General features: G+C 38.5%; 1 protein-coding gene across 2 annotated transcripts in view; it reads left to right on the top strand.

The window, feature by feature from the left end:
- ARMC3 (armadillo repeat containing 3) overlaps positions 1-21069 on the top strand; it is a 134916-nt gene that overhangs the window by 51425 nt on the left and 62422 nt on the right. For both annotated transcript variants that reach the window (XM_043965041.1, XM_043965042.1), the window contains exons 9-10: positions 4971-5123; positions 5319-5424. In XM_043965041.1, coding sequence (XP_043820976.1) covers positions 4971-5123; positions 5319-5424 — 259 coding nt within the window. The remainder of the gene's footprint in view (positions 1-4970; positions 5124-5318; positions 5425-21069) is intronic.

Raw genomic sequence — 21069 nt, forward strand, 5'->3', positions numbered from 1 at the left:
CCCTTGTCTGAGTTTTCATCTCTAGTCTTCTCATCTTTGTATAGTCATGCTCAAAGCTGAAGCCCATAGCTCCCCATGCCCAGGAAGCAGAAGAACCTCTGGCACCCACTGTATTCCTGTCCTGCTAAACCTTTAGGACCTTGGACTCTGTCTTCCTACCTTGACTTTTATGCCCTCTTGATCTAAGGGAACCTCTAGTTTTAATCCCTTATCTACCTCATTTGTCACTTTAGCCAAATTCCAATTTTCCCTACTGTACCTTATAATTTTTCTCCCTAAGGTCAGCTCAGTGCATGAGGAACTGGGCCTAAAGTCAGGAAGACCTGAGTTCAAATCCTACCTCAGACACTTTATAAGCTGGGTGAACCTGGGCAAGTTGCTTAGCCTTTGTCTACCTTAGTTTCTTCAACTATAAAATGGGGATAATAATAGCACCTACCTCCTAGGATTGTTGTAAGGATCAAATGAGACATTTGTAAAGAGTGTGCAACGTCTGGCACAGAGTAAGTATATAATAAGTGTTTTTTTCTTCCCCCCTCCCATCCTCCCTCCCTCCCTTCCTTCCTTCCTTTTCTTAATTTATCCTCCACTCAGATGCCAAATAGATATTCCTAAAGCACAGACCTGCCTATGCTCAAAAAGTTTCAGTGTTTCTCTGTTTCCTCCAGAATAATGTACAAACTCCTCAGTTTGGCATTTAAAACCCTTAGAAATTTGGGGCCAGCCCACCTTGGCAGGAAGATCACACATTGCTCTTTACTTTCGCTATGTCACAAACACAAGTTGTCCCTTACAAGTCCTAACATGACAAACTCAAAAGTCAAAATGTAGAACAAAGTCACATCTCAAAAATGTCAATAATAAATAATGGCAGAAATTTAAAAACCAAACATTTACCATCTTGTATATGTGGATCCCTGTCTTAACCCCCTAGAAAACTCCAAGTATATAGATCTCAGCAGATCCCATCTCTAAGAGTCAGGCAGATGGGTGATATGCAGGGAGAGAACTCCAAGTCCAGTAATCTCACCTCAGACACTTACAAGCTATATGATCCTGGGTAAGTCACTCAGCTTCTCTCTCAGGTCCAGTTTCCTCATCGGTAAAATGGGGAAATTTACTGCACCTACTTCTGCTGTTACTGTTTTTCAGTCATGTCTGACTCTTCATGACCCCATTTGGGGCTTTCTTGGCAAGGAGAATAGAGTGTTTTGTCATCTCCTTCTCCAGCTCATTTTACAGATGAGGAAACTGAGGCAAACAGGGTGAAGTGACTTGTTCGGGGTCATACAGTTGCTATTGTGTCAGAGGCCAGATCTGAACAGAAATGAGTCTTCCTGACTCCAGGCCCAGCTCTCTACACACTGTGCCACGTAGCTGTAGGGTTAGTGTGAAGATCAAATGCAATTCCATAAAGCACTAAATAAATGCACTGTGTGTACTCATTACAAAGCACAGATGAGCAGCAAATCTTTAGAAGGGGTTTCCACAATGGATATTCCCATGCTGATTAAATCACAACTCCTGCTCCCTCCTCTGATCCCCAATGCCAAGAAGCATATGTGAACCATTTTTTTTTAATGGTGGCTATAAAACAGGGAATTGAGCTGGGGTGAATGAATAAGTTACATATCCTCAGCACGTGGAAAACCAAGCTTGCTAAGCCTTTGACCTGACAGCAGGAGGATGAAAGAGTTCATTACACTGGTCCCAGCTAGGTTTATGGACTTGCATTAACTTGGCCTTAGGGACAAAGGTGACATCATAGCAACTCCTTAAAGTGGGGGGAAAAACTAGTCCGAACCAGAGTTTTTGTGATGACAGCATTTCAGGTCTTTTTTTTTTTTAACTAGCACTAAAAACATTGTTTTAAAGTTCACTGCTGTGTGAATAGCTTACCTCAGATCCACATCTTCACTATTCCTGTAATTAAAATGGAAATGCTTCACTTGGTGTAGGAATTCAATGAAGGACTGAGCTAATATGGTTTTTTCATCTTTAAAATCTGTTATAACTACACAGCAGTCTGCACTTTTGAGGTTTGGTGAACACAGCTGGATTTTTAGAACATTCCCAGCAGGGTTGGGAAACTAATTACCTGCAATATTGATTTAAATGATTTTTTTACCCCTCCAATAATTATACATGTACTATTTGGGGAGGGGGCGGTGTAACAGTTACCTACTATAAAGACAGTTGCCTAAATTAGTTCTATTGACAATGGATGTTAAGATGCCATTTTTAAAAACAAGTGACATTGTTGGATGTCTGTCTAGAAAGCTGGATAAAGATATGTCATGAAATACTTTGTGAACAAAACACTTGTGTCAAATTAACTGTATTAAATTTTCAAACGTTATGGTTGGATGGAATCTTGCTAATACTATATTTGGGGAGTGAATATATTAAAGATTAAAATGTTTAAATATAAACTTTTAAACTAAATATATTTATGGACAGGCTGAATTCAGTTTTAAATTAAGAGGTGAAACGATTGGAATGATAGGATGATGAGACATGGTTCATTAATTAATGCCTTGAAGTTCTTGAACAGAAGAAGGCTGTGCTGACCATATCATATCTACTCTTTCTAGTTCCATATGTTCAGATGAGCAAAGGGTTACAGATAGTAACCGTCTGATAAAAAGATGCTTCATTGTTGCATATGAAGAGTTAATCACTATAAAAGGAAAGAGAGCATTTGGTAACTTTAAAAATAAGATTCAGTTGCCAATAATTTCAGAAAAAAAGTTTTGATGGTACTTTTGAATTAAAATGAAATGAATACTTAAAAAATTTAAACGTATTCATGTAATTTTTATCGTAAATTTTTAGATTTTTTTTTGATTTGGACAGATCAGCCTTTTATATAGTAATTTATTATTAAATATAATATATCATCCTTCCCTTATTATATAAATTTATTTTTATTAAAAGTTAATTTATGAAGAATCTAAACCCATGATCAAATTTTACAAAGAATAATTAACTCAGTTAGTAAGGAACTCTGTTACTTGTCAAGCCAGACTCCTGTATCTTTCTAGGGTTTCTAAAGCATAATGTGCTCAACAATTTTTTGCCCAACGCATGCCTTTGGTAAAATAGGAATTAAGTTACTTAGAATTAGCTACAGAAGACAGAGTTATTGTGGCACTTAATAATTTGATATTCCAAGTAGATGAAATTATTTTATCATGCTGATTGATTTTTATTTATAACAAATCCAGCCAAATCCAAAGACCAAGAAGGAAAAAGAAAAGTACCTGATGTTTAGGGGAAAACATACTTAGACTTTTCTTTCTGATTTACTAGGATGAGGTTATAAGATGATGACATGAATATTCTCTTTCTCTCTCCCTCCCTCTCCCCCTTATATAGATAGATATTATTTATATCTATCTATAGATAGATATAAATGTTCTGTATATAGTCTCTCTGCTCCTTGGGAATACATTTCTATTCTTTATATTTGTATGTCTAGCATCTAATATGGTATATGGCACATAGTAGGCCTTTAATCCTTGTTCATATATACATACACATATGCATTCATATATACATACATGTTAGACACACAGATATACATCCAGGCCTTGATTTTTATTCAAGTAAAACTATGGTTTGTGAATGCTTTCATTATTTTAATTCCCATTTATCATTATAAGGAATGATGTCAAATTCTGTCCTCCATTAATTTCCTATTCTCACCCTATCCCAACGTGAATCACGCCAGGGGAGTGTTAGAGCTAGGGGGTCACCGATCTGGAAAAACCTTAGAGAATGGACTATATGTCAGTGGTCTGAGGGACAGTCTAGAAAAGTCCAAAGAGACCAATCACTCAGGTTCAACACATAGTGATGAATTATTCTACCATAGTAAGTAATGACAACCATCTACCAAGGCATGCTTTAATTGTGGTATTAAAAGACCGAATATGTTGTGTTAAGTTTAATTAAAAACCTCAACATCCAATATAATTTTTCTTAGGTCAGTCTGATTTTTTTTTCCTTCTTTCTCTAATTAAGAGATAGCATGGTGTAATGGACAGAGGATTGCCCTTGAAATCAGGAAGACCTGGATGCAGAAGTCCTGCCTCTGATATATACAGTGTGACTCTGGGCCAGTCATTTAACCTCTTGGTACCCCCCAACAATTCTCTAAAACCATATATTACAGATAGTGTTGCCACACTTTGGCTGTGAAGGGGGCTTTCCTTACTGGGAATTTCATGGATTGATGAAATCACAGACATGGATTCCCTCCCTTGCCCCCAAGTGCCTTTTAATTAAATAACCGTCAAGTTCCTGAGGGTGTGCTAGGGCCAAGTCACACCTGAGCCAAGTCGTCTGTCATTACTTGTATTTTTACCATGAGCATTTACACCCTTGAAAGTTGGCCCGTGGCACAAATCAGGTCTTGGTTTCTGGTTTTGTTGATTTTTTAGACTTAAAAAGGGAATGGAGAAAATATCAATGATGCAGACTAAATAGGAAAGAGTGTTATGCATAGTTTTTCAGAGAGCCAGTTCTTTTTTTTAACATTGACCAGCATCCCTCTGATTAACAGTCTATAATTGGTGGCCTGCTAGCCTCTTTATTAAAGGATAATTTCCATAATGGCAACACTAGAAAAGATTATATTCTTTAACCCTAGGAAGTTGGAATAATATGTTCCTTGGCTTAAAGTCTAAATAGGTAGAAATCTCTGTTCTTTAGCCTCTTTGTCACTAAAGTTGAAAGTAACATTCTCACATGCTTTGGTTATCATGCTTATTTCCCCATAAATAGCCTGCTCCTTGCTCCCTTGTAGCATTTTTGTTTGTTTATTTTGTTTTTTGTTTTTTGGTGGGGCAATGGGGGTTAAATGACTTGCCCAGGGTCACACAGCTAGTGTCAAGTGTCTGAGGCTGGATTTGAACTCAGGTCCTTGTAGCAGTTTTTAAAGTAAATTTATTTTTCTTTATAAAAAGCTGAAAACAGAAAAATTCTGCATGAACAAGAGGTGGAGAAATGTCTCATAAACCTTTTGGGAGCTGAAAATGATGGGACGAAAGTTGCAGCCGCAGAGGTGATTTCGGCCATGTCTGAGAATTTGGCCAGCAAAGAGTTTTTTAATACTCAAGGTAATATGAAATATAGTATCATATACTGACACTTGTTGTTTAGTTGTTTTTAGTCATGTCCAACTCTTTGTGACCTCTTTCTGGGGTTCTCTTGGCAAAGAGACTGGAGTGGTTTGCCATTTCCTTTTCTAGCTTACTGTCTTCCAGTGTCCTGTAATTTACTTAGTCATATTTTTTAATCTGTATTTTTTAAAGGGATCCCACAGATAGTTCAGTTGCTGAGGAGTGAAAATGATGATATAAAGGAAGCAGCCTCTCTTGCGCTGGCTAATCTGACAACAGGGAATCAAGCCAATGCAAAGTAAGTGGAAGGATCTTGTGTGTTTATTTGTCACTCGACTATTCAGCAGCACTGCAGGCTGTCCCAATGACCATCTTTTCATTTCAAAGTAATTTTCTTAGTCTTCCCAGGTGGTCTGTTGTAGACCAGTACCTTCAGATCACTTATAAAAGCATAATGAATCATAAAAAAAAACCTTTCTGGTGGCACTGAGAAATCCCCATTTTTTGGTGTGTTGAATTTGTGAAGACTATTTGATTCAGTCAAAATAGTAACTGCTGGTTAAAGGACAAATAAAAATAAAGGTTTTTTGAAATAATCATGAAAAATGGGAAAAAAGTAAAATCTCAAAAGAATGTCTTATAGAAAAATGCCAGTGCCTATTATAGGAATCAATATAGATATCAAGGTTTTTCTATAAAATATAAGTTACTTTCAGGAAATTCTTGAAGAAAATAATTATCTGTTAGACACCAGAACTGCCATTTTGCATAAAAATATTTCTTTGGTGAAAGCATTAGTAAAATTAATGTTTTTAACTTGGAAAAAAATGCCCCTAAAACTCATTACCACCTCTCTTTTTCTTACTCACATTTTTCTTCCCTTTAACCAACCTTTTTCTCATTGCATTTCTCCCAGACAAATACTTTGTAAGAGCTAAATGGAATAATAAAATTTAATGTGGCAAAATATACACTGCCAAAGGAAAACAGCAGTCACTTTAATAATCTTTGACACATTTAGTCATTTCTCAAATTAATATTTACCGTTATTTTACAAAGTCATGCAAAATTTCCACAAAACCATGTCATAGTAAATAGTTGTTTTAAACAACACATTTACTAAAAGTTCAAGGTAATCACATTGGTGCAGCGAGTTACCAGAGGTACTAAAAAAAGTTATCTACCTTTGCTAAGGGATATGGAATAAACATTTTGTTGTGATAAAATCTATCCTGGACTTTATCTTCACAAATATTTAAAGAAATTAACAGAAAACTGGCCATGAGCTAATTCTTGAAACAATAATTTCCTTTTAGTTTTTCCCTTCAACTTAGGACTACTCATTTTGAATTTTCTGTCATTTATATAATCTTTTTTGTAATGTTTTATAATCATTGTACTAAAAAAAACCAGGACTAAACATTGTTTGACTTTTCTTTCATATTTAAATCCTTATGAAAATAAATAAGGTAATGTTCTATAACACAACTTTTTCATCTGTTGGATCAGGCTTTGTTCTTTCATGTTCCTAATTGCTACTATTCATTTTAACTCATTATCCATTATTCTTTCTGATTCTCTGTGTTCCTTCTTTGGGTAAAGGAGATGGGTTATGAATAAGGGCTAACTATGTAGTTGCTATTTTTCCTCATCTTCTAAGCTATTTAACCTTGGTCAAAATTCTAATACCAGTAACAAAAATTTATATAAATTATGACATTTGAATTGATTTGAAAAGTTTATCTAGAAAACATTAAATTTAGCCATAATTTTGCTAAATTTTACATTATATAGTAGAGGCTATCTAAATTTAACGAGAGTAATAAAAACAAAAACATTTATTCATTAATATATAAAGGTCTCCTAACCAACCTTTCACAGTGGTTAATTTATAAATTCATCCTATTATATATATATATATATATACACACACACACACAATAAAAATATAATGTGATATGAATGCTTTGGGGGCAGCTAGGTGGCACAGTGAATAGACTCATCTTCCTGAGCTCAGATCTGGCCTCAGACACTTACTATGTGACCCTGGCCAAGTCACTTAACCCTGTTTGACTCAGTTCCTCATCTGTCAAATTAGTTGGAGAAGGGGCAGCTAGGTGGTGCAGTGGAAAGAGCACTGGCCTTGGATTCAGGAGTACCTGAGTTCAAATCTGGCCTCAGACCCTTGACACTTACTAGCTGTGTGACCCTGGGCAAGTCGCTTAACCCCAACTGCCTCACCAAAAAAAAAAAAAAAATTAGTTGGAGAAGGGAATGAAAAACCACTTCAATATCTTTGCCAGGAAAACCCCAAATGGCGTCACAGAGTCAGACATGACTAAAACAATGAACAACAACAACTAAATGAATAAAAACAGAGAAAAATGCTATTTTAATTTTAAAAATTTTTAATTAAAAATACTTTTCTACTATGTTTTGTTTTGTGAGGGGCAATGGGGGTTAAGTGACTTGCCCAAGGTCACATAACTAGTAAGTGTCAGGTGTCTGAGGCTGGATTTGAACTCAGGTACTCCATCTTGCTATATGACACGGGAATAAGACTTTAGTAGGTGATTTTTCAAAATTGCCATATAATCTAGAAATTAATTTTAGAGATAGTATTGATACCGTAAAACAACGAGCTCCAAGTTCTTTCTCCATTGACCCATTTTCCAAATTAACTTAAGCATCAACGTTTCTTTCCTTTTAACATTAAAATTATTGTGAATGGACATATAATTCTCTCCTACCTTAACTACATGGAGCATGATTTAACCTCTTCTTGATCACTTGCTGCCCTCATCATTGAGAACACTGACCATTAAGCTGTACTGTAACACAGCGATGCTTCTCAGAACAAATCAAAGGCTGTACACTTCATTGCCCAAGCCTCTTGTGTTTGTTTGTTTTTGCTTGTTTCTGTGTTGCTTGTAAACCCATGTTTTCTGCCTCCCTCTTTGCTATAATTCCTTGATCCTGTCAGAGGGCCTTCCTGAAACAACCACTCTCCCCTTCTCATTTTCAGCTCCTGATTTGTTAGGGCTTGGGAGACCAAATGACTCAACTTATTGGAAGTATGCATAAATATGTTCTACAGGGATTTTTCTTCCTGCTAATGAAAGTACATGGAGGTTGCAGTATCTGTTTTGGCTGCTCAGAAGCCTTTCTTTGTTTCCTGGTTCACCTCATTGTATTCCATGGGTGAACATGGCTAGCAAACACCCACCTCTTTTTCTCCTGACACCAGGAAGATGGAAGTGCTTTGCCTAAGAGAAAACCATCCCCCTTCTCCTGATATCAACCCTGCCTTTCCAATCACCATTTGCCACAGTCCCTCACCAGCTCTGCCCTCCCCTTCTGCTATGCCTCTGAGGATCCCTGGTCTATTCTTTTAAACAAACTGAGCATCATTGAGCTAGAGTTGGAAAGAACCTCAGCGGCCAACCACAACATTTCATAGGTGAGAGACTGAGGCCCACAAAGGTGGGGTTGCTTTGACCAGAATTAGATTTGAACCCAAGGCCTTTGACCCCCAAGCTTTTCCTCTTTTCATTTCCCTTCCTCTCTTCCTCATGCACTCCTGCCCTCTCCTGGTAATTGTAGACTTTTCTCACCGCACCCCACCTCCACAAGACATGGCAATCCTTGTTCATCCCCTTCGGTACTAGATGTGCCTTCTCTTACTATCCCTGGGAGAAGGGTAGGCCCACTGCCATGTCCACACCTTCTCTCCGTCATTCACACTTAGCAACTTTTCCCCATTGGAAGTCCCCTTCATCCAGAGAGATGACCTGGTAGCGATTCTCTACTGCTCTCAAATCCCTCTCCCTCCTTTTTCAAGGCATTTAGTACCTGGCTTATAATCTTCTCTCCTCCAACCACTGCCTTGGGTACTTCCAGATACATATCAATGTCCTCCCAAACACTGTGACCTTCCAGTCCCTTCAAATGCCATACCCTACACACTCACTGTAAGCTTCAGCCACACAAAAGGATGGCCATGTCACTTTCTCCCCATCTCCGCTGTAGCTCACTATCACCACATCTATGAGGGAGAACTCTAAAATGCCTTTTTTCTTTCTCTATGCCTTACTCCTACTCTACCTATTCTTTGTTCTCACAACAACATCCAGTATCTCCCTCTCTCAGTGTTTTACCAGGCTATTGCCCTTATCCTGTATCCTGGCTTAATTCTCCTCCCTTCCCAGTCATGATCCTCTAGTAAACCAGTTCAACCAAACACTACCCCCTTCTTTAGCCCTTAATCTATAATCATTTGTCCTTTGTCAAATCCAAATTTTGGATTAGTACTCCACCTCTACTACCACCATTCAACTTCTCCACCTTTACTCACACGTTGATGAGTGGTGCTGCAAGAAGTTACACAACCACACTGGTTCTGCTGCAAGTTTGTTATCTAATCTCCACTGGACCCTTACAACACAAGACAATCCATTTGTTCTTCCATAACTGGGTCCTATTGCATCTCCTACAATGGCTGTTTCAAACCTTTCTCCTTTCCTCAAGGTTCCCACACGATCTCTTCACACTTCTCTCTCAGCAGATGATCTCACCTCATACTTTATTGAAAATATAGAGGTCATTGATTTTGAGTTCTTACTTCTCTCCTATTCTCTATCCTAAAATCTTTTCAATTTCAATTTTTTTTTTCGTTTTTTTGTTTTTAGTGAGGCAATTGGGGTTAAGTGACTTGCCCAGGGTCACACAGCTAGTAAGTGTTAAGTGTCTGAGACCAGATTTGAACTCAGGTGCTCCTGACTCCAAGGCTGGTGCTCTATCCACTGTACCACCTAGCTGCCCCCCAAAATCTTTTAATAGCATCTTACCTCCCCTTTTCCTTTGTTCCAATTTAAAATGAAAAGGTAGCCCCTACTTATGTCCTTGATCCCATTCCTTTCTGTCTCTTCTGGCAGTTTGCCCCCAGAATCATCCCTTCCTTTAGTCTAAATCCTTCCCTCTCTATTGGCTCTTTCTCTGCTGCTTACAAATATCTGATTTTTCCCCATCCTTAACACCCCCCTCCAATTCTTTGTATCATTCCTTCATGCCATCTTCCTATATCTCTAGTCTCTTTCTCAGTCATAAAAAAGCCATTTAAACTTATCTTCCTTTCTTCTCTTCTCTTTCTCCCCTGATTGCCTTATATTCTGGCGTCCACAGGCATCATTCAACCCAAACTGCTCTTTCCAAAGTTACTAACGATCTCTTCAATGTCAGATATGGCTGGTCTTTTCTCAGCTTTTATCCTTCTTGATCTCTTGGAAGCATTCGACACCGTTTAGCACTCTTTTCTCCGATATACTTTCTTTTTCCTTGGTTTTCATAGCAGTGAGCTCTGTTTCTTCTCTTACATTTCTGCCTGCTACTCATTCTTCTTCATGCCCTTCCTTCAAGTCCGTTCTTCTCAAGGTTCTGCCTGGGTCTGTCTTTGTGCTCCTCATCAACACCCATGGGATCACCTCTCTGCACGTGACTCTCAGATCCGTGTATCCAGCCCAAACTTTAGTCCCACATCACCAACTGCCCACTGGTATATGTCAAACTCACCATGACGAAAAGAGAGCTCATCTTCTCCACAAAATTCTGTCCTCCTTCCATTTTCCCCGTTTCTGTGGAGGACATCTGCATTTGCAAACCTGGAATTATCTTTGGCCCTTCCTCCTCTCCTCCTCTCTCCATAACCCAATAGTTGCCAGCCACTCTTGTAAATGTTGTGGAGACAACATCTCTTGCTTTGATTTATCCTCTTGTTTGTATTCAAAACATCCACCTCAGTTCAGGCCTAAATCACCACTTGTCTGTAGTGTTGCATTAGGTTCCTAATTGCCCTTCCTGCTGCATATTTCCATTCTCCAATCCTTCTCCACATTGCTAACAAACTGATATTTCTAAAAACAAATCCCATGCCACTCCAACCCTCAAGAAACCCCAGTGGTTCCCTGTCCGTTTCACACACCAAATACAAATCCCCTCAGTTCAGCGTTAAAAGCTCTTCCCCCTCTGGCTCCAACCTCTCTGTCCAGGCTGATGGCACATTACTCCCCCTGTTCATCCACTCTGCCTTCCAGTCAAATAGAACTACTTGCTGTTGCTTAGGACATTTCATCTCCTATCTACTTGCCTTTCTATAAGTTGACCCTCCAAGTCTTCATGCAGTCTATCCTCTCTAAGCCCCACCCCCTCCTCTGCCTGCAACCTGTCCTGATTTCCCCCAGGTACCTAATCCCTCCCCTGAAAACACTCTGTATTTATGTTGGGTGCATGTGTTATATTCTTCCAGAAGATGCCAAGTTCCTTGAAGGAAGGCATTGTTTCTTTTTGTCTTTGTATTCTCAGCACTGAGCACAGTATCTGGCATTTAACGGATGCTAAATTTGGGTTTGTTAAATGAATGAATTAATAGGTGAGTTTTTGTAAATATGAGTTAATTCCAAGTTAGGCTGAATGAATCAAGTGAGTGTATTGAAAGCAAATCTGAATGTATATTAATAACCTAGAAATAAAAGGAAATGTCATAATCTGGGCAACCTGAAATGAGATATTTGTGAAGTGCTTATCAGCACAGTGCCTGGTACATAGTAGGTGATTAATAAATGCTAGTTTCCCTCTCTCCCCAGCACTTTCTCTAATCCCATTATCAGTAGCTTCAATTTGTCTTTTAAATGGTTCTTGAACTTTGTAAATATATGGTTGGTTATAATGCTTCCAATGGTTCTAAAATTTGAATACCTTAGTTAATAAAGGGCTGAATCAATTTCTCTTCCCAGTACAGCATCTGAGGAAGGCTTGGTTCTCTTTACTGCCATTCAGCACCAGTCCCATTCCACTATCCTGAAAGTCAGGGGAAACAATATAATATAATTAATCTTCATTTAAACCCAGAGAGACTCAGCCAAAGGGACAATGTGGCTCTTTAGAGGAGTTTCTAAACCAATGGGAAGTGCTGTTACAGGCATGAAAGACACACCTGGGTCTCAACAGAAGCCATAAACCCAGCAATCCAGACTTGATCAGAGGTGTGTGAGGCAAGTTCTCCTGATTCCTGGGAGAACTCCTGTGTGAGCCCAGAGGATGTGGGAAGTTTTTAGAGAGCAACACCTTGATCTGGAGGCATATTTTTCGTTGAAATTCAGCATGTCACAACAAGAATGTTGAAGTATTCTCCTTTGCTAAAGTTTTAACTAGAAATTAGAGCACCTCAAGGCAAATTCATAGGAATAAATGCTGAAAGTTGAGGGGGTGGGGAGGGTTGGGGAACTAAAGTATGACCACTCCTATGAGCAGTTGAAGTAAACTGAAGACAAAGGTCATGGCACTTGAGGCTGAGGAATTTGGAAGTCAGGCCAGAGTATTAGGAGGGAACATTTTAGAGTAGAAAAGACTTGTGTGCGCAGTATTGAACTTACTGCAGAAGAGAGTGTGACATGGTCCAGAGATGGCAAGCAACCATGATAGAAGCAGGATGGAGTGAACTTTAAAGGAGAACAGTCATTGATATGAGTAATGGTAGTATAAAAGGAAAAGGGTATACCAACCTCTCTCCTCCTGCTATTTATCGGTGTGGGGGCGGTGAAATGAGGACAATATACAAAAAGAAAAGGAGAGGGGATGGGTCAGATCCTGATGGTGTGTAAGGACATTACAAAATAATACTTATTTTTACTACAGAAAAAAAAATCACTTAACGGTGCAATTAACAGATATTTCTTAACTGTTTTTAAGTGCCTGACATTGTGCTAAGTGGTATAGATATGGAGTAAAGAATGAAATCACAAGGAACTTATATTTTATTTGGTGGCGTACACATGTATAGGAAGAGCAATGACTTTGTTACTGTCAGGGAAAAACATAGGTCATGACTTCCATCCATCCATCCCATTATATTTTTGCTCTTGGGGTATGTGAACCACAATTGGCATCATGGATATAGAAAGGTTTTGAAAGGATTTTTTTCTCTTTAAGTCAAATAGCAGACTGAGGCCTGGGAGTGGCAGCTCAGATAATATTAGTTATTTTTAAAAACATAAATTTAAACTAGTCCTGAGGACGGGCTGGCAGGTTGGCTGTGGTTTTCTCATTTGAATTACAAATGATTGCCTTTGAGGCTATGTACTAAAGAGTAGACACCTGTTCCCTTATGAGAATAAGAAACACACACACACTCATACACACACACACACACACACACACACACACACACACACACACACAGTGGCAATGACATTAGCTACCAGAAGGAGGCAACAGAGAGCAGCAGATGGAAGCAAAAAAACAGCCCAGCAGGTGGCAGAATAATAGAACATTAGGTCAGCACCCTTTTCCAACAACCTAGCTCAGCACTGCCTGCACCTGAGTGGCGCCACCTAGCCAGCCAAGTGCTATCTGTGGCTCTTTGGTAGAAGCCTTACATGGTACCAACAGTAGATTCCAGTTGGTATAGGCCCTAGGACTGAAAGTTGCTCCTCCTCCTGCTTGTTCCCCATTCTCCAGCCATGTTCATGCCCTCTCCTTATATCTTCTCTGACAATTTCCTCATTGGACTTTCACAGTGGTATGGGAATTTGGGGAGGACATAACCTTGTGGGAGAATTTTCCTTCTCATTTATTTTGCTACATGTTTTGTTAAACATCTTTGCTTCGAAATTGCATGTTTCTGACTGGTCAAGTAAAAGAAACATTGGTGGGTTCTTATGACATGGGTTTTCATAGAAACCAAACAAATGTTCCTTGAATTTTGGATAGTTTTTTGGAGGGGAGATTTTGAAAGGGGGAAGACCTCTGGGGCTACACATGTAAAAACAATGTATTAAAAAGCATTGGAAGACCTGCTTGATGGTGCTTTATAACTACAAATTATGCCATACCACAAACTCTGAAGAATTAAAATCATTTTTCTTTAAATCTGCCTTGTTTCCTATTTTCTGATTTGAAGAACTGAAAAAAACTATGGGACAAAATTAATGTATTGAAGATTCAATAGAATAGAAATCATCATCATAGTAATTCTAAATATCTGTGATTTCATGGATGTGGGTACTAGTACCAATGTAGATCACAACCTACACATACTTTCTCATCCTGTATGATTCTTGTCAATGCCCTCTCATAAGTCTTCCATAGGGATTCTCCCCAATATCCTAGAGGCCTTTTAATATTCTGTGTATGCCACCATTGTAGCATATGGACAGTAATTCTGGAAAAGTATCATGTCACATGTCAAGTCAAGTGAAATCAAGAAGCATTTATTAAACACTATGTGCAAGACATTGCACTAAAAGTTGAAGATATAAGGAAATACAAAACAACAACAACAAAAACAAAACTACACACAACCCAGTTCCTCTTCTCAAGGAGTCTAATGAAGGAGGCAACATGCAAACCATGCTGCACAAACGAGATAGTGGATACCTACATATGCATTTATATGTGTGTGTATTATATGTGCATATATTGTGGATAAATTGGAGATAGTCAAGACAGGGAAGGCACTAAGGTAAAGAAAGATCAGAAAAAAACTTCTTTCAGAAGGTGAGATTTTATCTGAGGCTTAAGAAGTCAGGGAATAGGGGGCAGCTAGGTGGTACAGTGGATAAAGAACTGGCCCTGGATTCAGGAAGACCTGAGTTCAATTTTGGCCTCAAACACTTGACACTTACTAGCTGTGTGACCCTGGGCAAGTCACTTAACCCTCATCGCCCTGCCAAAAAACCCCCCAAAAAAACCCAAAAATTTTTTTTAAAAAAGAAGTCAGGGAAGACAGAAGGTGGCAATTCCAGGAAAGAGGAAAAGCCAGTGAAAATGCATGGAATCTGGAGGTGGAGTGTCTTACATAGAACTTGGAAAGGAAGCCAGCATCACTGGATCATGGAGTGGAGTGAAGTGTAAAAAGACTGAAAAAGTTGGAGGGGGCCATATTGTGAAGGACTTTAAAAGCCAAACAGAGGACATTATATTTGGTCTTTGAAGACACGGTAGTGGCATTGGAGTTTATTGAATAGGGAGTGACATGGTCATACCTGAACTTTAAGAAGATCACTTTAAAAACTCAAGTGGAGGATAAACTGGAGTGGGGAAGAGACTGGAGGCGTGAAGATCCACCAGAAGGCTTTGGCAGTAATCTAGGAGTGAGGTGATGAGATCCTGTACCAGGATAGTGGTAGGTCAAAGAAGAAAAAGGGGGCATATATGAGATATATTATGAAGGCAGAATTGACAGGACCTGGCAACAGACTGAATATATGAGGGGTTAGAGAGAGTGAGTAGTTAAGGATGATAACCTAGATTTTGAGTCTGGGTAAATGGGAGGTTGGTGATACCAATGACAGTAATAGGGAAGTTAGGAAGAGGGGAGAGTTGTAGGAGAAGACATAATGAGGGGCAGCTAGGTGGCTGCTACGGTTGATAAAGCACTGGTCCTGGATTCAGGAGGACCTGACACTTTACACTTATTAGCTGTGTGACCCTGGGTAAGTCAACAACCCTCATTGCCTCAGAAAAAAAAATTTAATTAAAAAAAAGACATAATGAATTCAGTTTTGAACATGCTGCATTGAAGATGCATATAAGACAACTAGTTCAAAATAGCCAATAGGCAGTTGGAAATAACAACACTGGAGGTTGGGAAAGATGTTAGGGCTGGACAAATAGATCTAAGAGTCATCTGCCTAGATATGACATTTGATATTTCATAGATGATATTAGCATTCATTACAGAAATTTAGTTAATGTAAACTAATTTCAATGACACAGGAACAAAAGAGCATAAAAAGCATCTCATTCAGAAAACATTTAACTTTCTTGACAAGTTGGAAAGGGCAGCCAATGGCAAGAATAATTTAGAGTATAAACTCATTTGTAAAATCTTACGAAGAATAATTCACAGCATTATCTAATAAAGTAGGAGAGGGCAAAACAAATTTAAACAAGCCTGGCAAAAGATCCAAATGACCAAAGTCCTCATTTAACCCTCTTTCCCTCAATTTCCTCATCTGTAAAATGAGCTGGAGAAGGAAATGGCAAACCACTCCAGTATCTTTGCCAATAAAATCCCAAATGGGTCACAAAGAATCAGACACGACTGAAACAACAAAAGCTATGTTTTCACGATCAAGATCTCTACTTGGATCACACAATCAAGCCACCATACTTGGACTCTAACTTCACAGTCCTAGATGTGCTTATAGAAGAAGGAGAAATGGTACTAAAAAAAGCAAAGATGGTAAAAGCAGCCAGATGGGACCATATTTACATTGAGATTTGTGCTTGAGGCAGTGCAATTATAAAGATATTGAAGAACTGATTCACAAGGCATTTCAAGGATGGAAAGATACCAAATGTGGAAAAAATCTCAGATTTTATTAATATAAAAAAAGCAACTGAGAAAATACCAATAACCATTTAACCTATAGACCTATTTTTCCATGCAAACAAATTGAAGGCATCCTTAATGAGCAAAGGGGCAGGCTTTCACAAACAACATTCTACAATGGACCACATCTTTACCATCTCTAAGTTGATTGAAAGATAGAACGAATACAAAATCTCACTTGACTAATTATTAACTGTAAAACAATCTGATTTTGTATAGTGAAACACTAGCTCTCTTCCAACAAGGTATATCACCCTCCATACATCAAAATCATTCAATATTCCTTGAAAAATATAAAAGAAATGGTCTTTTTCATTGACGCTATAAAAATAAACATCAGGTAAGACATAAAATGGAAAGATGTATACTTGCCAAAGGAGTTTACCACTATGATGGAGGCGATCCAGTGCAGAGTCCAAATTGAGAGGGGGTTTCCTATAGGACACTGACGTTCTCCAGATGTTCTTGTTTGTGGATGGCATTATGCAAGTTATGTCAAGCTCTTATAAAAACTCCTGGAGGAGAGCCATAACCACTTTAAAAAGTTTGATCTACTCACCAACGAGGTAAGATCAAAGGTATGATGAGTGTCTAATTACCAGATTGAGATATGCGGTTGTATGGATTGCCTATTGGGCTTGTCTGTATTTCAGATAAATCGACAATGAGCGAAACTGAAAATTAAACAGGAGGAGGAACACCCACTGGACTACCTTCAGAAACCTTAAATCTTAATTATCCCAGGGTGCAGTTAGGTGGTACAGTGGATAAAGCACCAGCCCTGGATTTAGGAGGACTTAAGTTCAAATCTGCCCTCAGACACTTGACACTTACTAGCTGTGTGACCCTGGGCAAGTCACTTAACCCTCATTGCCCAGAAAAAAACCCTTAATTATCCCAAGCTTCTCCATGAAACAAAGGTCCATCTTTTATTGGCTTTTTAAAAAAAATTTTGTGGGGTAATGAGGGTTAAGTGACTTGTCCAAAGTCACACAGCTGGTATGTGTCAAGTGTCTGAGGCCAGATTTGAACTCAGGTCCTCCTGAATCCAAGGCCAGTGCTTTATCCACTGCACCACCTAGCTGTCCCCATCCATCTTTTAAATAAAAATCTATCTGTATAGCTGAGAAATATGGAACACCTCAGTCTCCAAAGATTTTAAAAACGAACATCAAACAGAGGACAATGGAAATATATAACCAATGAGGAGATCAATGGGCATACAAGATTCCATTGTGCTTATTGTTTGGTTATTAAAAAATCATTTGATTGAGTAGAATGAAATACCACCTTAAACATTCACTTTTCACAAAATGTCTTTTCCACTCTGAAATAATCAGGGAAATGTATAATAGGAAGAGAAGATAGACTGATCATGTGTTGAAGGCAAGGGATAAAAAAGCAGGCATCTTAAGTGGTACACTGTTAACTTCATGATATGAGGAGAAAGCAAGGAAGGCCTCTTGCATGTTGTTTGTAACCCTTGTAGTGCACATATGGGAGGATATGAACAGGAATGAGATGGGCAGCCATGCATTGCTAGAGGAATCCACACTGATGAGAGCAAAGATTGAGTCGTGTATGAGAGTACTATTTGTACACAAATCACAATCGGTACTGTCAAATGAGATAATATCTGTAAAGCACTTCAAAACCCTTGTGAGCTATTAATATGTTACAACTTATTGAGGTCCACTATGTGAATGAATGAAAAATGGATTTTATTAAGTGCTTACTAAGTATCAAACACTGTGCTAAATGCTGAGATGATAACTACGTAAGCAGAAGACAGTCTTTGCCCTAAGGAGCCTGTATTCTAATAAGAGGAGAGAGTGCAGATAGAGGAGTGGTGACTAGGCAAGTATATTTTGGTTTCTAATATTACACAGGTAGAGAATGGAGCTTGAGGGTTAAGTGACTTGCCCAGGGTCACACCACTGGTAAGTGTCAAGTGTCTGAGGCTGGATTTGAGCTCAGGTCCTCCTGAATCCAGGGCCCATGCTTTATCCACTGCGCCACCTAGCTGCCCCCATTTTCTTTTTAAGAACCATGATGGAGTTGATATGAATATGGTCCTGAACTGGAATGCAGAGGATGGTAAAGAAGGGTTATGTTTACAGAAGTATGGTGCTTGGTGAGGAGTGGCCAAGGAGTGGAGTAAAACATGGCTATAGATAGAGCATTATTATTTATAGGTGTTATTTATTAACATAAATGGAGTGACTGTTGTTTGTCCTTTGTTTTTGAAGAGGACCAATGATATCACCTGTGATCATTTGTGAATGAATTAGATTTAAGTGAGGCAGAGTTGCACAATGTTATCAGCCTTAATGTCTCTTCCTGAGTCATCAAGGACAAAAGTCAAACCAGGATGCAGTGAATGACTTTAGTGTCTTGATGCCTAAGTTCTAAGTGGCTTAACCCTGCCAGCTTCAGCCACCTTCATGGACGTTGGAACAAATTGTTCTCATCTCATTCCTTTCCAACCGGGGAAAGACTTCCCATGCTTGGGGTAGACACCCCTCTAACTCACTGACAGTTTTGAGGCCTGTCAGTTACCCTCAACTTGGTTTAACCTGTCTGCCAAGGGAGTTAATTGGGGTGTGGCTCCTCTGCATGTTACAGCTTCTTTGAGCCAAATCAGGTGAATACCTAAGGTAGATAAGCAATCCTGAAAAGGGTTCAGCAAGCCTTCACACCTGAGGTCTTCCTTGAACACCCTAGTAAGGGATTAAGGCATAAGCAAATCAAGATATGGAGGCTCCCAGGTGTGAGTTTCTAGTATAAAAGGATTATTCCTGCTTTGGCTTGGTTTGTAGTAGGCCAGGTGGCTTGGTAGCTAGTGAGGATGTGGCTAAGAAATAAATGAAGCATGGCTGCAACTAGACCTAGATGCCTTTGGGTCACTTCCAATTTTGATTCTTTGGAGACTGGTATTCCAAGATTCACAGCCCTTGAACATCATCGGGAGAATATTGCTCATTTTTAAAATGGCGTTTTGGGTCAAGGAGTACCTTGGTATCATTTCAATCACTATACAGTTCCTCAAATGCAATTCAGCCCTTATTTTCCTCATCTGTAAAATTAGAGGATTAAATTCAATATCCTTAATAGTCTAAATCTATTACTCTATTCATTTCTGGAGCTAGCTCACTTTCCACCTGCAGTGTCCATCCAAGATTTATGCACTAATAAATTAACGCATTTCATTAACTGAACAAAGACAGTCTTCATTAATTTGGTTTTGCCAAAGTAAATGTTTGGACTGATTTCTTTTAAATAGTTACAGATCTCATTGGGGAAACCCTGGTATTATTCCAGTGACTGGGGAAAATCACACAAGCCACCAGCAACTACTTTCTCATCTTTTAAAACAACTTTGCTTTCTCATCTTTTAAAACCATTTTTGAGAATGATCTACAAACCCACCTGGGATTTATGTGCTTAAACACATGAGAAAGGAACATTCAACTTTTATAGACAATCGTTTACAACTGATGAAACCTCAATAGGCTACCATGGAAAAGTGTAGAGACTACAAGACGCCATTGTGTTCATTGTTTTTTGGTTGCAAAATAACATTTGACGAAGCCCTCAAGAGTTTCCTCCAAAAAGATATGTCTCAACCATATGTCAAGATCATTTACTACTCCTTAACAAGAATCTCAAAGATTCTCCATTCAAGAAAAAAAATTAAAACAGGGATATTAGGCTTGCCAAAGGTGTTTGCCACTGTTACGAAGCATGTCCTTCATAGTAAAGTCTTCTAATTGCTCCTATTTGCAGATGTTATTGTGCTGATTTTAGGAAGCCTCAGCATACAACAAAAATCATCAAACAAATGAAATAATGTGAACAGACAGAAAGGAATATAGAAGTTGAAACAGCTACTACAAAATGAAGGACAAAGAAAATAGGAGATTTTGCCTAGAAAACAATGTAGTCGGTCCAACAATTGCAGTGGCTGTCTTTAGTCTTTTGTGTTTCCTTTATCACCCTGTTGAAGAATGAGCTATTTTTAGGACTTCTGGGAATTTGGAATGGTCATGCTATTTCTTGGAAAACCGGCTGTGTTTTTTAGGAAAATCACAAAGAATATTTGCCTAATAACCTTTGCATCAAGTTAATCACACTGACTTTAATACTCATGATTAGTATGTAGACCTTGTTTCAAATTAGTCACTAGGCCAAATCACCTTCAGAATTTTCTGTTATTAATTTATAACATCACTGCCATCTGTTGGATTGGATCAGAATTCATTTTTAGACTTTACACGTGATCCCATCAGAAAGAAAATGCTTCCTATTTCTCAGTTCCATTACCCAAAACTGATTAACTTGGGCTCTCAGTAGATTGTGCAAGGATAGAAGAAATTATTATGAGGCAGATTTTTAAAGGTAATATATATCATAGGAAATACAATTAATAAAAATACTTAAATAGTATTGTATTTGTCCTATTAAATATGGAAATGGGAACCTTTTTGGTAAGAGTACAAAGGGAGAAAATGGTTTAAATTGAGAATGAGACTATATGTCATTAATTTTTTCAAA

This window comes from Dromiciops gliroides, chromosome 5 (genome assembly GCF_019393635.1).
Source record: "Dromiciops gliroides isolate mDroGli1 chromosome 5, mDroGli1.pri, whole genome shotgun sequence".
Lineage (NCBI taxonomy): Eukaryota > Metazoa > Chordata > Mammalia > Microbiotheria > Microbiotheriidae > Dromiciops > Dromiciops gliroides.